Consider the following 14,840-nt stretch of genomic DNA (forward strand, 5'->3'; position numbering starts at 1 on the left):
ATCGTGACGGCGTAAAACTCTCGCCGCTGTATGTACAGGTTCAGCCCGTTCCATGCACCGTCATCCTAATAAAACAGATGTGAAGAGCCCAACGTTCTTAATGTTTGAGTCGCTTTCAGTCGAAACGCCAAACCGAAATTTTTGTCGTCTACAAAGCAGGCTTTGCGCCGGTTGGCTGTCCAGGTACGGGCGCACCGGGAGCCATGAACTGTCAAAAGTTAGTAAGATGTTGCAAAGCGCTCGTCGCAGAACGGCTTCACATACCTCGTTTTGCGCCCTCTGTGCCTGCAACTCAGCCCTCTCCTGCTCAACAATCATCTGCTCCTCGCTGTACGCCAATGCCCATGGCACACCGAGCAGCAGCGCACTTGTGCTCACTACCCAAAGAGTCTTGCCGCCCATGTTCAGACCGCTCTTGAACCATGAAGTGATTGTGTTGGCTTTTGAGGAGACGGATCGGCGTGTGCTGGCGGGGATCATGTCTTGTAGGGCGATGATGCGGTCGTAGAGGGTCTCGTCGGGTGTTACGGAGTGGATGGAGGATGTGTCTGACTCTGCAGTGGTACGTTTAGTATTTGTATGCAATTCCTATGCTTTCTTCTATGCGCCAGGCGCATCTAGGGAGCGGTTTGCAGTATCGTACCAGAATCGGTGTCCCATTCATCGTCGTCATGCGGGCCTTCCTGCTCGCGCACAAACTCCTCATCCATGACCTCTTCGAGCTTGACCATTTTGGCGGTTGTTCGGGTGTGCGATTGGTGTGGTTAGGGTATAGGGCGTTAGCGACAGATGCACGTCGGAATAGATTGGTGGTGTTGGGCCTCGAGCTGCTGGTGACGATGGTTGCCCTACTATCAAAAAGTTAGCACAATCTGTGATGACATAAGGGCCACTAGCGCCGTTGCACGTGCTTTGGGCAGGCCTTAGAACATTACACCTGCAACTGCTCTCAATGATGCCCAAACTCTTCTCACGCATTCTCTGAGCTCGTTCGTTTCATTCAGCATTGGGAATCTGGTCATCGCGTTCACTTTATGCATACAACTCGAGCGACAGCCATGACGAGGCTGGGCACTGAGAGCGCCAACGCTTCATTATTACAGGCACATCGCCGCTGGCCGTGGAGTGATAGACTGTGTCTGGGATACCTCAAATGATGACGTTGTCTTCCCGTAATAAGCGTCTAATATCGTCTTCGAATCGGTGAATAAAGCGCAAGTACTGGCTACCGAGGACGCCTGTTGGCCCTGGACCATGAGTCCACGTAGACAATACCCCTTCGAGGGTCTTTCATTACCCATCGACTGACGTTCTACCGAAGTGTTGTCAGAGAGCCAGAGTTATGTGTCTTCCCGTCGTCGCTGTCGTGAGCGACAACGAAATCAGCATCTGCAATGCCCACGCCAGACGCCCATCGCATGACAGCAAGGACGCCCACCATGCACGTCTCCTTATCCAGATTCTTGACAGAGTACAAGAACAACTGCTGGCCCCCAACAATGAAGCGCAGAAAGAAGGCCAATCAGCTCGCAGAGTCCATCGAGATCCGGAACGCCAGTAACTCTCACATATACCGCTTGCCCCCTGAACTCGTACTCGATATTGCAGAACGGATGCAACCTAGCGACAAATATTGCCTGCGGCTCGCGTGTCGACGATACGCCTTGCTCTTGCACGACGTGCAGAATGTTGACATGGAGGTACACGAACGGGAGGTGTTGAAGGAAAGACTTGTGAGGGACGTTGAAAACGAACGATACTTTAAGCTGGCCGAAGAAGAAAGACAAGCCGAGCTCCTCTGCTCAGCCTGTCACGCAACTCATCCGAAGCGGATGTTTACTGCAGCGGAAATGCTGCGATCCCCTCACATACGAAGATGCCATGGTGCAAATCTTGCTTTTCGTATCTGTTCTCACTATTATCTCACGTACGACCAACTGAAATCACGCATATCGGATTGGAGATTTGAACAAAGTTGGTATTGTTGCACTCGATTACAGAATCTTGCAGACGACACCTGGAGGGTCAGTGGTCACCCATCATGGACCATTATTGCCGGCACTGGCGACTTGAGCATAATCGATATCCAACAGCACTTGAAGCAACTAGCTCAGCCCCTGTGTCCACATCTCCGCACGGATGGCATTTATGTCCAGCAAAGTCTACAGAAAAAGGACCGGCGACTTCAAAAGATCCCGTATAAGGAGTCGAGACTCCCTGCGCACACGGTGTACACCAGTTTCGTAAGATGCTTCGTAGAGAACTGCGAAACTACCCTTATGGTTTGTTCTCATGAGAGAATTATCTCGACATAGTAAGTCTCTCTGTGCGAACTGCATGTGAGGCCTACGCTGACTTCGTACATCTACGTTTAGTCTTACCCGTAACCTTGGCAGTCTGTCGGTCCCATCCGATCCCCGGTGGTGCGCCCAACTCGAAGACCGAACAATCTAGACGAAGCACTGTAACCTAAGAAATTGCGGCTTTCAAGGTTGATGTCAATCAAATGGCGCTACATAGTCATGGAATCGAGGATGGACCAGACGCGGCACGCGCCCCACATCTGTAGGGTTACACAACACCAAGTGTAAGGTGACGCCAAGAGTCTCACGAAATATGATCACACCTGGCGACAACGAACTTCGACCTTCACCGGAGCTTCACCCTGTTGTACATAGCAGCACCAACGTCATTGCCTGCTCGCTGACCTGTCGATTCCTCGGGCTTGTTGGTCACCATCAATCTACTTTCAATACTCTGTAAACCCTTTGCGCTTCACTGACAGCTCATCGTCGGCCCGCTTGCGGTCATAAGCCGGCGACAAGTTGCTAAACAGCGGCTCATCGCGCGAACAACCACAATTAGAACCTACTGATAGTCTGAACAAAGTTTTGCTCCTTTGAGGCGCACCGTCATGATACCCAACCTTCTCACAGTACTGTCAAATCTGCTAAAGGATGGTATCACTCCCGGGGACGATCCCGCTGGCTACGGTGAAGGGCTAACGATAAGCGAACAATCGTCTGCAGGTCCGAGAGCGCTACAGGCCGCTTCACACCGGAGTAGATCCGAGATCGACCAATCACCTATATAAATCAGCTACCTAACCACTTAGTTCTCGTGAGTAACATACCAATTTAGCATCAACAATGGGCAACCAACCCTCCGTTCCTCAGCCAGGCACTAAGTTCCAAGTTATCGGCGCTGGCCTTTCACGCACCGGAACTTCCTCCTTCAGCGAAGCATTGCGCATCTTACTCAATGGGCCTGTCTATCACGGTGGTACGCAGGCTACTCTGGGCGCTGAGAAAGAGATCAAGCCGCTGATCAAGATACTTGATCATTCACCACCGAAGTCGCCCTCCGAGAAAGAGCTTGTACACGATCTGCTGAGGCAGCGCCTGGACGGCTATGCGGCAGCCACCGACATGCCATTCAACGGGCTGGTACAAGAGCTAGTCGAAGTTTATCCTGATGCGCTGGTCATATGCACGACTCGGGATCCAGATGCGTGGGTGAAGAGCATAGGAACCATAACAAACGCAACGACAAAGTGGTTTTTACGCTTTGTACTCTTTCCTCTCCCAGGCATGCGCCACTTTGTCGACTTTACCAACGGCCTAGGGAAGCAATGGGTAGAGTTGTATGGAAAGCATGATGGGGTCTCCACCCGAGACTATGAGGCGCACATCGCTTACTTGAAGAGGGTTGTGCCCGAGAAAAGACTGTTCTTTTTCGATGTCAGAGAGGGTTGGGAGCCGTTGTGTAAGGCGCTGGGGAAGGAGGTCCCGAAGGACATTCCTTTCCCGAGAATCAACGACGGAGAAGCCATCGACAGATTAGCCAAGAAGATGATTAACAAGGGGTTGATGAGATGGCTAGCTATCTCTGCTATGGTGGGAGCTGCTATTGTTCCCTACTACTTTTTGAAGCGGTAGAAAGACTGGGTGTTTTGACGCTCTTGTCATGTTTACAGCATGTCTTTGGCGCCTGTGGTCCACGTAGCAGGGTTGGCATGGTGAGTAGGAATTCCGAGCATGCTAGATCTTTCTAAAAACTCATACAGAAAACCTTTGGTCCTTGTTGAAGGCCGAATGGTGCTGAGAGAGGGTCTGTCCGGGGCGGATCTTCGTATAAACGCGCTGCGCGTCCGCCTGTAGGTTTACTGCGGATTGGTCTCCGTCAAGATTAGCCTACCTGCCACACGCGCAAATGATGCAATCTTCCTCCTACACCGGTGTACTAGTGTGCGCTGGGGCTTCGTGCATGGATGACTCGGCATACATACTAACTCGTAGCACGGGCGGCCTTGATTGCATGCGTGTCTGTGTCATGGATTGGTCTTCGGGAGATCTCCAACAGGGATGGCATTCCCGCCGCGTTCATCCTGTCACCAACTCAGGTAGAAATGTCACGATGGCGCAATAACAATCCGTTGCAGGGTCATTCAGCATGCGTCACTCAAAATTCCGAAACGAATTATTGTGGCACCTACCTAGGTAGTGATGCAACTCTACCGAAAGCGTCAAAGACGCCACAAGATGTTAGCTGCTCTTGGCGCGTCGGGTATTTCATGATATCAGATCGGCAGAATTCCTTGTGGCGCTCCCCTTCATTATACTCCACTGCGCCTCCAGGATTTGCTATGCTTCCTCTCCAACCTCCCGATATCAACCTCATGCTCCCCACATGTTGATCCACAGCATTGTATCGAAATGTTTGGCAGTCATACCTGCCGATGTCACAGAGACAACAACTGACGAAGAAGAACACTGACGCAACGCTGATGATGTAGTCAAGATCTATTCGCCTTCGGGTACAGTGACCCTTAGCTGCTGATGTTCCTCTGGCTTGATTGGCTCGCCCGAAAGCTACACCATCTGGTAGCATTCCATCATACACTACGGACTACCTAATGGCAAACTCAAACCTATGACAACGAAACAATTTGCTTTAACACGGTCCGAAAGCTAGTATAGCTATGGACCTACACAAACATATAAGGCTCTCGCTTGACCGTCCGTAGCATCAAGTGGACGACAAAAACGTCATAGCCAATAGTTCATCGATCCTCAAGTTCAAGTTAAAGCTATACATCAAGATATCAAGATGCTAGCCAAGCGCATTCTCCCAGTCGCTTTGCTTTCCATCTTCGCAGCATCTTCTCCGGTCGCTGTGGAACGAGACACCAAGGACTCTGCCCCTCTCCTGACTGCCATTTCAAACGACCCAGACCTTTCCGTCTTCTACAGCCTCATTAAGAGCACGGGTGGCAGCAGTGGCATTCCCGGTCCGCAATTCGAAGAGCGCTTCAACAATCTCACCGATGGACGCAAGTACACTGCATTCGCACCCGTCAACTCGGTAAGCAATGATACCGAGTGCTGCCTTACGTTATAGGTTGCTAACTTGTACAGGCTTTCAAGAATCTACCCCAAGAACTAAGCACTGCTTTGACGGCACCAGCATCGTATTCGCTACTCGAGTTCATCTTGCGAAGTCATATCGCACAAGGATCTATCACGACGGAAGATGTCAAGACTTCGGGCAAGTCTGTCACCGCCATCGAAGGCACACCTCTTGCTTTCAACTCCGCGGGAGAGACTGTCTCGGTCAACAAACAAGCCAACCTAGTTTCCGATTCGAGAACCGAAGTCGGAAACGGAGCCATCTTTAAAATCACCTCAGTACTCGATTCCTTCGCTGGACTCTACGGGGCCGACGATTTCAACAACACCACATCTACCGCATACCCAGCGTCTCAGAACCAAGGCTCCATTTCATCAGCCCTAGCTACGCAAAAAGACCTATCGACGTACGTCGAGCTCCTGAACGCAACATCTCCCGATTTCGTCTACCTCCTCGACGCATCTCTCGGCCAAGGCAAGAACCTCTCCATCTTCGCGCCGAGCAACGAAGCACTCGCGGCTCTCGGACAAAGCGCAAAGGCTCTTCAGCCAAGTAACAATGCGCTGTCTTCCTACTTGCTCAAGTACCCATTCATCGACACGACATCGACCGGCCAGGAGAAGTCCATCGTCGGATTCCCCGCGACCGTCCGAAGAGATGGTAAGGGCGCTATCACGAGCGTCAATAACGCTGCTGTCAAGAGCGAAGCTTACTGCATCCCTGGTGCATGCATCTACACCGTCGACAAGTGGTTGGACCCCATCTTCGGGGCTCTCAGTTCCGGAAACTCATCCGCATCATCATCTTCAGGCGGGCTGGGTATTGTTGAACATAGCGGTAGCAGCTCTTTTACGCATTGCTGCTAGTTGTTTTATGCTATTACGATGTATGAATAGAGCAAGCTTGGGACTACTTCTCAACGGGTATGGGCAGCGTCGTAGAGATTCAACTCTCTACGATCTATCTATGTGCAATGTAGTATGTAAAAGTTTGAATAAGTATAGGAATCGACTCATCTTGTGTGTATGGACATACCCCTCCCCACGGACGCGTAATGTCGTTGGTGGCGCAACAACCTGGCAGTTGCGAACCACCAGCCTCGGAAGCTTATCAGAGCCTGACCATCTTCATCTCAGACTTGATTCGACAATAGAGAGGATGTTTCCAGAAATTTCCGTTCGCGCTGCTGGAGGACCACTTCATGCACTTACCGGCTAAACCAGAGATACGAGGCAGAATGAACCCTGCGACCAACGAAGCAATCGCATTGCTGCATCTAACGAGGCTGACTGGAAGCCGCAGGCAACAGGGCAAACAAATACCCCGCGTCGATAGAAGATGTCTTATCGGCATGATATGATGAAGGCCTGCCTCTCGTTTCAGCTACACAATCGGAAAGACCTGATACCAACACGATTTCTAGGAGTTCCTGACCCTAAATCCTCTAGGTTTCCAACAGCCCATCATGCCCAACGACAACAAGATCGTCCAGACGCAGTGGTCGGTTGACAACACGTCATTTGTGCTTACAAGTACCCTTCTCAAATTGGCCAGGGCTGTCCGCCAGGATGAAGCCCAAAGCAATGCCGTCATGGCCTTCTCCGCTCTCGGCATGAGCATTCTCGTCTCGCCAGAAAGGATCGACGAAGGACTCGACGCGCTGGATACCCGAGGACGATATTTCCATCTTGAACGCTTCGCTATCATGCTTGGATTGCACACCGGGGGTATCGCTACGTTGATACGAAACGAGGAAAAGCGATGCGTCCCAGCCTTTCTCCTTGCGACTAGCCTCAAAACGATGCTAGATGACAGCGCAATCGGGGCCATACTGTTTGAAATGCTGTCTCTGCAGGGCTTGTCAAGCAACCCGGACCTCCGATCGTCTCGCCGTGAGCTTACTGCCGTCGTTTCCGCATTTTCTGGCTTCAGCGACGTCATAGTGCCTACGCAATTGTTTCAATCGGTTGAAAGCAGGGTCAGACAAGTCACGACTGACCCCAGGCACCTCAAACTGGCGTTCCAGGAGCCGGATAGTAAACAAATTGCGGAAGTCTACTCGAGGGTCTTTGCCTTTCTGCAAGACGAAGAAAAGAAAGACAACATAATCACTTTACGCGGTATAGCCAGTTGCATCATGATCGCGTCATCGCTCATGTGGCTCCGGGAAGGTGATGTCCACTTGGCAGTAGATCAGCCCAACATTGTCACCAGTGGTCATCAAAGAATACTCCTTGATATACGTACGTCGGAGCAATCGGGACAGTGGACTATACAAGAATGGCAGGAAGCCAAAATAGTTTCTACCGTGGTTGTGAGGAGGGAAGAAGATGGTGTAGTGCAGAAGTTTTCCGGGTTCGTGCCTGCCCCAAGTGCTAGAAGTATTGTACAAGCCCAGTACTCGCTTGATGCCGCTGATCTCAGATTGGTGGGACACATGGCTGCAGCACTCGTTGAGCTCGCCTTGGAAAAGGGCGAAATCATGTCGGATATGACCGCTGCCGGTATCACGCCCCGGTCTGTTAAGTTGCAGCACGTATCGCAAGATAATTACCTCACGACAAGCCGGAATTCTATGGATTGTTACGGTTGGGATTCTTCAACAGGAGTCGACGAAGCAACTATCGGGCGATACGCCAAAGATTACAGGGACTGGATGGAGCTTGGATGCCCAAACCTAGGCCAACCACAGGAGGGAGTTGGCCATCCGCTCTTCATGAAACCGGTAAATGCACTGATCTGGGTACTTCAGCGCGTCAGTGAATGGAGCAGTTCTCGTTCCGGTTCGCCGGCTCATCAAATCTCTCCCAACGTCGCTGAGGCTGCATGCTACATGGCCGCTGAGTCTACTTATTCGGCGACATGCACCCGTTTCGCGCGAACTCGCTACTTCAGAACAGGCCAATTCGCTGGCATTGCCGATAATGCCATGCACATTCTGCACAGCGTCTTCAGTGATGCTCTTGTTGCGGCAATGGGTGCTTCTGCCCCCCCAATTAAATCCAACAGTATGATGAATCCAATGAACAAGATCACCATCACGCAATACCGTGCACAGGCAATGGCGTCTTTGCTTCCAGGTGCATCGATGGCTATCGGCTATACAGGCACATATGAATCGGGCATTTCAGGACGTGACCTTGTTTACGCGACAAATGGCTACGTTGCAGTGGCTTCGTCGATCAATTCTATCACGACTCTGCGACCTCAATGTCTGGCTGTGGAGATAGTTGCGGGTTATTTACGATGGGAAAATGAAGATGTTTCCCTACAGCGTCTCATGGACACAGAGCCCTGCGGAGACGAGGGTGTAGCGACAACTCCGGCGAGCCTCACAGTTGACCCATACGGTCCGGCTGGCCAATACATCGGTCTGGTGCCCCTTCCAGACCCAGAAGAAGCTAGCATCAAATATCATCTCGCAGTTGACAAAAAGATTCTCTGGATTACCACCAGCATTCTTCACCCGGGAACCAATGTTCGGGTTCGGGTAGATTGGACAAGCTCCATGGAGGCAGTAGTCATGGCACAGCACGTGGACAAGGGTGCAATGTCATACACCATCGAGGAGACCATCGCGGACCGTTGGAAACGGGACAATATCTGGGAAACCATCGGGTGGACTACTGCAAGTGGCAAAATTACGCACAGACAGGGTGTCCCGATCCGATACATCAGTCAAACTTACGGTCAAGAAGAGCTCCGCTTTTTCCTAGCTGGCAGACGTCTCATGCATAGGTTATTCATTCGACACGGCGCCGTTCCGCTTGTGACATGTATCCAACAAGCACTTCAATACGAGGAGACTTCTGGTGAGGCTTCGAGAACGGTGCATGGCCCCAGGCCTGCTTGGATCAGGCCTGACATGGAAGAGCAGATGCGCTTTCCCGGGTGGATCATAATCACTTGAGAATCAGTTTCCAACACCTGTTGGTTGTGGCCTTTTTCCAGTAATTTTGCGTTCATATTCATGTAATCCGAAGCCATTGTTACACCATTCTCCGCGGTCTTCTGGCAAGTATACTACAAGTTTCAGAATGGTCTAGAAAAGATAATCTTCTGCCTCTATCGTCTGCACAATATCTCTTTTCCCCAAACGTTCGCAATCTCTGATCTGTGTCTTGCTCGATCTCGGAACTATTACAGTGTTTCTATCTGAAACATGCGAAAGTGTACTTTGGTCATAGCAGCGTTGCCGCGAAGCACGACCTTGAACCGATGTCAAGTCAGCACTAAATTAATTATACCGAGACCGAACAAATTGAACAATCAAAATCCAGACACAAGATGCATGTTCGCAGTTAGAAGATCAACGTCTGAAACGCCGAACAAAGTCGATTGCACAGTACTATCAAGTGTATGGGGGATACACCATGCGAGCCTAACAAAAAGGACAAATGCTACAAAGAAAGGAAGGCTCGTAAGCCAGATAAAACTATACATCAGGCATATCCATGCCGTGTAAATATCCGTATAAACGCCAGTGAGATGTGAATGTTGCCACCTCGTTCAATCCCAAAACGCCAATCCCATCGGATGGGAAGTCATAGATACAAACCCCTCAGTCATCCTTGACACTCGCACTAGCATACCCGTCATCCACGTCGGCGTCATCCTTCTTCTTGCTCTCGGCCAGTCCAACTAGCATCTTGCTCGCGTCGAGACAACTGCTTATGATCCTGCTCCGAACCTTGTTGGTCAGCCCACTTCTCCTGCCTGTTTCGTGACCGATCCACATGCGAAGGGAACTTGCAGTCCTCTCTAGACCGCAGCTAGTTTCCTTCTTCAGCGTATCGTCTGCCATGAACTGCGTAAGAACCTTGTGAGCGGCAACGAAGCTGAGCAGTGTGGTTGTGCATTCGGGGAGATAAGTGTTGTTGATAACGAAGATGGCGCGGCGGCGGGCTTCGGGATTCGAGGAAGCGGCCAGCGAGAGGCATTTGGCCAAGGTGAGGCCCTTCCGCACATCGACTGCAACGAAGCCGTTACCGACGACATTGATGAAGCCGGCATCGGCAGGCTTAGGCGACGATGGAAGGGCTTCGAGTGCTGCTGCGATGCGAGTGTTTCGGTCTTCGTCGAGTACAACAGCTTGAGCGACTAGCGCACGTAGCTGGGCCTGTGAGTTCGGTGGGGCAGCGCAGAGAGCGAGTGCTAGATCAGAGACGATATTGTCCTTGGATGAGCTGTTCTTTGCACCAAGTGTGGCTGCGAGTCCCTTGTTCAGAACAAGGCTAGAGTACCAGGCCGCAAGCGCATCCAATGGAGAGCAGATGGCAAAGTCCTCGACAACAGCGTCCATGGAGGTGTCTACAGTTGTCTGTTCTGCGCTTGGCCTGTTCCAAGCCAGGTTATATGCGCGCTGCACAACTGCAGGAACAAGTACCTCATCGCACTCCCTCTCGATAAGTGCTGCTAGGTGTTCTGGCAATGGTACAGCTTCATTGTTCTGCTTCGACGTGTTGATGGCGATGCGGTGCTCGCTCCGTGCCATATTCCAGTAGCTTCGGGCCAGTTTCGCACTCAGCTCGTTGAGCATCCACCACGAGCCATGACCTGCGTTTCCAAGCTCCCAAAGCACAATTCGGATATGCATGGCCTTGAGCATGAGTCTCGCGGGCGTATCGGGCAAGGTACCGGAAGCGATCAAAGTAAGCACCAAACGGCTCGTGCTGATCTCAGCGTCACCGCCCGTGAGCTGGGCATCCAATGCGATCTCCCAAGCTTTGACACGAGCGGCTTCTTGTTCCTTGGTAATACCGGTGAGATAGGCGTATCCTTCCCATCCAATGAGCCTTCGCATGCTGAGCTTGAGGGTCTTGAGGCCCAGAGCAGCGAGCTCGAGTATGAAGTTGTGTTGAGGGACCCAGACTGTTTGGATTGCGGTGAGCCATGCCTTTCGACGTACTTCGACTGGAGACGCCAGTGACGGCGCGGGTGTCAACAAAACTGCGGGCGGTGACTTCCTCTTCGGTTTCGATTTGAAGTCGAGCAGCGGCGCGACGAGGTAGAAGAAGGCGGCGAATACCAATAGAAGCTTGGCTAAAGGAATCTGAGCTGTGGAGACACCCAGGGAGACACGAGGAGCAAGAATGCCGACGAGATTGACAGGCAAGGCGAATAGACCGCGTCCAGCTGGCTCTTCTTGTGACTGCTCGCGCTCTGCAAGTCCCTCCAAGATCATGAGGCCGGCAAGAGATCCGACCATGAGCTTGCCCATCATAGCACCGTTGCGTCGTCCGTTGACCATAGGCGCGCCCACTGCTGGGCGACCGCCATAGCCGGGAGGATATGCGTGCGCATAGTGCTGTTGAGGTGGGATGCCGCGCTGGAGGGCGCTGATGTTCTCTGGGACTGGTATCATTCCTTGTGGTGGTCCTGACATGGGCATACTGTGTGTCGGCGTGAAAGGATCCTTGTGGAATCTTGAACCATCTGGTGTGCTGACAGTGCCGTGTAGTGTTATGGGACCCGATATGGCCATCTTCTCGTAGCTCTCGACCCTGCCCTTCATAGTGTTGAGCTCATCTTGTAGACGCTTGTTACGCTTTTCGAGGTGTCGGATGTACTCAGTGGCTTTGGAAAGGACGGTCGCTTTGTTGAGCTTGTGTGCGGGCGTGAGGCCTTCAAGGTCCTCAGGGTCGTCGTCTTCTTCCGTACCGTTCGGCCGCGACATGACGCGAAGACTTGGGACACCTTGTATGTCGATCAGCTAATGTCAATTGCGCATGGAAAAGTGACTTACTATCGCGAAGAGCAGCAATCTTGTCGTTGAGGTTCGTCCGATAGCGCTTCTCGATCATGTTGTGGGCGGTCTTCTTGGGCGGGCCGCCCTTCTTGCTCGACGGGGCATCGTCGTCGAGCTCCTCCGAGTCGGCCAATGACTTTCTCTTGCGTGCATTGTTCGTCGCAGGCTCTGGTGATGAATGCGACGAGGTCGAGCTGGCTCGTCCGTTGGTCAGCGAGGTGGGACTGTGGTGGAGGCTGGGCGTGGAGGCGGGCGGTGCGACAAAGCCAGTTTGGTCGAACTGCGTGGGGGAGAAGAGGGTGTTTTCAGCCAGCTGCTGTTGTTGCTGCTGCCACTGCTGGGACGTGTAGTAGGCGTGCTGCTGCTGCTGCATCTCAGCCGTCAGTGGAGAGCTGAGGTCAGCGCTGTTGAAGTCAAAGGCCGGCGGCATGTCAGCGCCCTGGCCAAAGGTGAAGGGCACGCCATGCGATTGCGCGAACATGGGGGCGGTAGTCGGCACGGTGTTGGACTGCAGCGATTGGGATTGTTGGTGAGGAAGGAGATGGGGCGGAGAGGTTTGCTGATCCGGGCTGAGATATGCGGCAGGCCCCTGCGGATTCGCGGGCTTGGGGTCGACGTTCTGGGAGTTCTGAGACGCTTGGGCGGGATCGTACTGCATCCATTCGTTCCAGTTGGTCATGTCGTCAGCGGGCGCGGTGAGGGGCATGTCGTCGCCAGCGGTGGTGAGCCACGGTCCGCGCATGTTGGCGAAGGGGAAGTCGCTCGACAGCATGGGATCCTCCATCTGGGGCGTGGGTCGCTTGGCCTCGGGAGCCGACGGGTGGATGGGCGGGGGACTTGGAGGCAGGCGGAAGTCGTCAAACACACAGTAGGGGCCGACCTGGATGGTGCAAGGCCATGTTAGCAGAGACTCGAGACATGCAAAAGTGCAAAAGCATTGCGTCACGCACGGCGATTCGCTCCAGCTCCAGCCCATCGTCGGGGCTGCCGTACGGGTCAGAAGCCATTAGAACGGCGTCGGGCTGCTAGCTGCGACAGGAGCGACGGCGACGACGACGGCGACAGACGGCGAACAAGAGGGACAGTGTATACAGAGTACGGGTCTGGTAGAGAAAGAGAGGGCTCCGCCTTAGGCTTACCAGCTACTACATGCACATGGAAATCATGCCACTCCTTCGCAGGCTCACGACGCGACTGCGGGCGGCAGATCGGACGGGCTGCCTCTGCCTCAGTGTGCGCCGGGATTTGCTGCACTACCGTCAAAGCGAATGGCCTGCAGGAAGCGTGCGACGGGGCCGGGGCTGTGATTGTTTGCGCGTGTCGATGGGTGTTGGGGTGGTTCGACAAGTCGTATGATCTTGCTCGAGTCGACGGGGGCTAGCCGCAAGCCTCACCGAACAGGCAAGGTCTGGAGATCGCGGTACTGTCTTCCGTGCAACCACGCGCTGCCTGGGTCGTGTTGCGTCGCTCGCCGATTATCGTGTGCGCCAGAAGGGGACTCGGAATGCTCGCGAAGAGTACTTTTGTGTGAGTGAGGTTTGCAGCTCAGGCTCAATCGTGGACCGTCGTGAGGCGGGTTGGGTTGCGCAACCACGAACCCCTGTCCCAGCTGCATGACTCCTGCTGCACCTCATCTAAGTTTCCGCCCTCGCTAATTGCCTCTTGCATCTCAGCTGTCGTCGGAAGAATCTGGTGCCGTCAAAGATTTGCTTCCATCGGATTGTTGTGACATGTGGCAGATCTGAGATGACAGATGGGCCCTGGACGATCTCCCGCTTCTGTGGCGCGTCCATGTCTCCGCCATGCACTACCGTACCGTGGTAGTAGCGCCAACGGACAGCTGCAGTATCTAGATCGTCGACCCTCGCTACCGCAGCCGAACTTCATGAACGCACACATTCGACTGTGATTCTGGAACAATTCTCCCTGAGAGACAAAGCCACGACCCAGACATGCCCTTGTTCCAAGTCCTAGTCATAGTAGTATCTTTCCCAGCGTACCCAAGTGGCGAAACAGTGAGCTGTCCTGATGTCACCTTCTTATATTTCGAAGAGGTACACTGCGAAGAATAACCTCATATCTTCTATCAGGACTGGCCGCTCATGCAAGAGGTTGTTTTTTTGTCGAGCTTGATGCATGCGCTCGCTCCCTATTCACAATTAGCATTACTACCTCTGCGTCTATTTCCGATTACTGATATATTACACTTTTTTGCCTCCTGACAAACTTCAACCGGAATTTGTTGAGATCAAAATGAGATCATCCATCAATACGGTAATATTGAAATGATCAAGATCACAATGTGTATGCGTCTATCTCCATCCCGAACTGACCTCGGTATCCGAGTGTGCATGCCATGCTTTTGCTACTTCGACGAAAATTTGGTCGGGGGTATTCTGCATGCGGTCTTCGCTACCATTTTGCGATCAGTATATGCGGAGAATGGGTCATGAAAAGTACCCATAATCGTGACGATCAATGGTGTGCGCTGTCAATACAAGTTTTGCAAAACGAAATCTTGTACATGTTGGCGTTCCAACAATCCTCGGTCAGAGTCTTATGGAAAGACGGGAGATGCAGACTGCCATCAAGACATGTCAACTGCGCGGATACGACAGAGGTAAACACCTACATCATCACATCTTTGTTTGTGATAGCAACCTGGCGTTTACATGCAAGTAGT

The 14,840-nt window shown here is 52.5% G+C and overlaps 5 protein-coding genes across 5 annotated transcripts; 3 read left to right on the forward strand and 2 right to left on the reverse strand.

Annotated features, from left to right (window-relative positions):
* Positions 1–148: 148 nt before the first annotated feature.
* On the reverse strand, positions 149–731 carry J4E86_001100 (uncharacterized protein; the record flags this gene model as incomplete). Its single annotated transcript, XM_051441670.1, has 3 exons — positions 149–208; positions 265–554; positions 644–731. The coding sequence occupies 3 exons, from the start codon at positions 729–731 to the stop codon at positions 149–151; spliced, it is 438 nt and encodes a 145-aa protein (XP_051307841.1).
* A 2,418-nt stretch (positions 732–3,149) lies between these two features.
* Positions 3,150–3,938, forward strand: J4E86_001101 (uncharacterized protein; the record flags this gene model as incomplete). Its single annotated transcript, XM_051441671.1, has 1 exon — positions 3,150–3,938. The coding sequence occupies one exon, from the start codon at positions 3,150–3,152 to the stop codon at positions 3,936–3,938; it is 789 nt and encodes a 262-aa protein (XP_051307842.1).
* A 1,171-nt stretch (positions 3,939–5,109) lies between these two features.
* On the forward strand, positions 5,110–6,275 carry J4E86_001102 (uncharacterized protein; the record flags this gene model as incomplete). Its single annotated transcript, XM_051441672.1, has 2 exons — positions 5,110–5,364; positions 5,418–6,275. The coding sequence occupies 2 exons, from the start codon at positions 5,110–5,112 to the stop codon at positions 6,273–6,275; spliced, it is 1,113 nt and encodes a 370-aa protein (XP_051307843.1).
* A 599-nt stretch (positions 6,276–6,874) lies between these two features.
* On the forward strand, positions 6,875–9,319 carry J4E86_001103 (uncharacterized protein; the record flags this gene model as incomplete). Its single annotated transcript, XM_051441673.1, has 1 exon — positions 6,875–9,319. The coding sequence occupies one exon, from the start codon at positions 6,875–6,877 to the stop codon at positions 9,317–9,319; it is 2,445 nt and encodes an 814-aa protein (XP_051307844.1).
* A 651-nt stretch (positions 9,320–9,970) lies between these two features.
* On the reverse strand, positions 9,971–13,164 carry J4E86_001104 (uncharacterized protein; the record flags this gene model as incomplete). Its single annotated transcript, XM_051441674.1, has 3 exons — positions 9,971–12,105; positions 12,155–13,037; positions 13,108–13,164. The coding sequence occupies 3 exons, from the start codon at positions 13,162–13,164 to the stop codon at positions 9,971–9,973; spliced, it is 3,075 nt and encodes a 1,024-aa protein (XP_051307845.1).
* Between the last annotated feature and the right edge of the window lie 1,676 nt (positions 13,165–14,840).

This window comes from Alternaria arbusti (assembly GCF_024043155.1).
Source record: "Alternaria arbusti strain BMP 1465 chromosome Unknown scaffold_1, whole genome shotgun sequence".
NCBI lineage: Eukaryota > Fungi > Ascomycota > Dothideomycetes > Pleosporales > Pleosporaceae > Alternaria > Alternaria arbusti.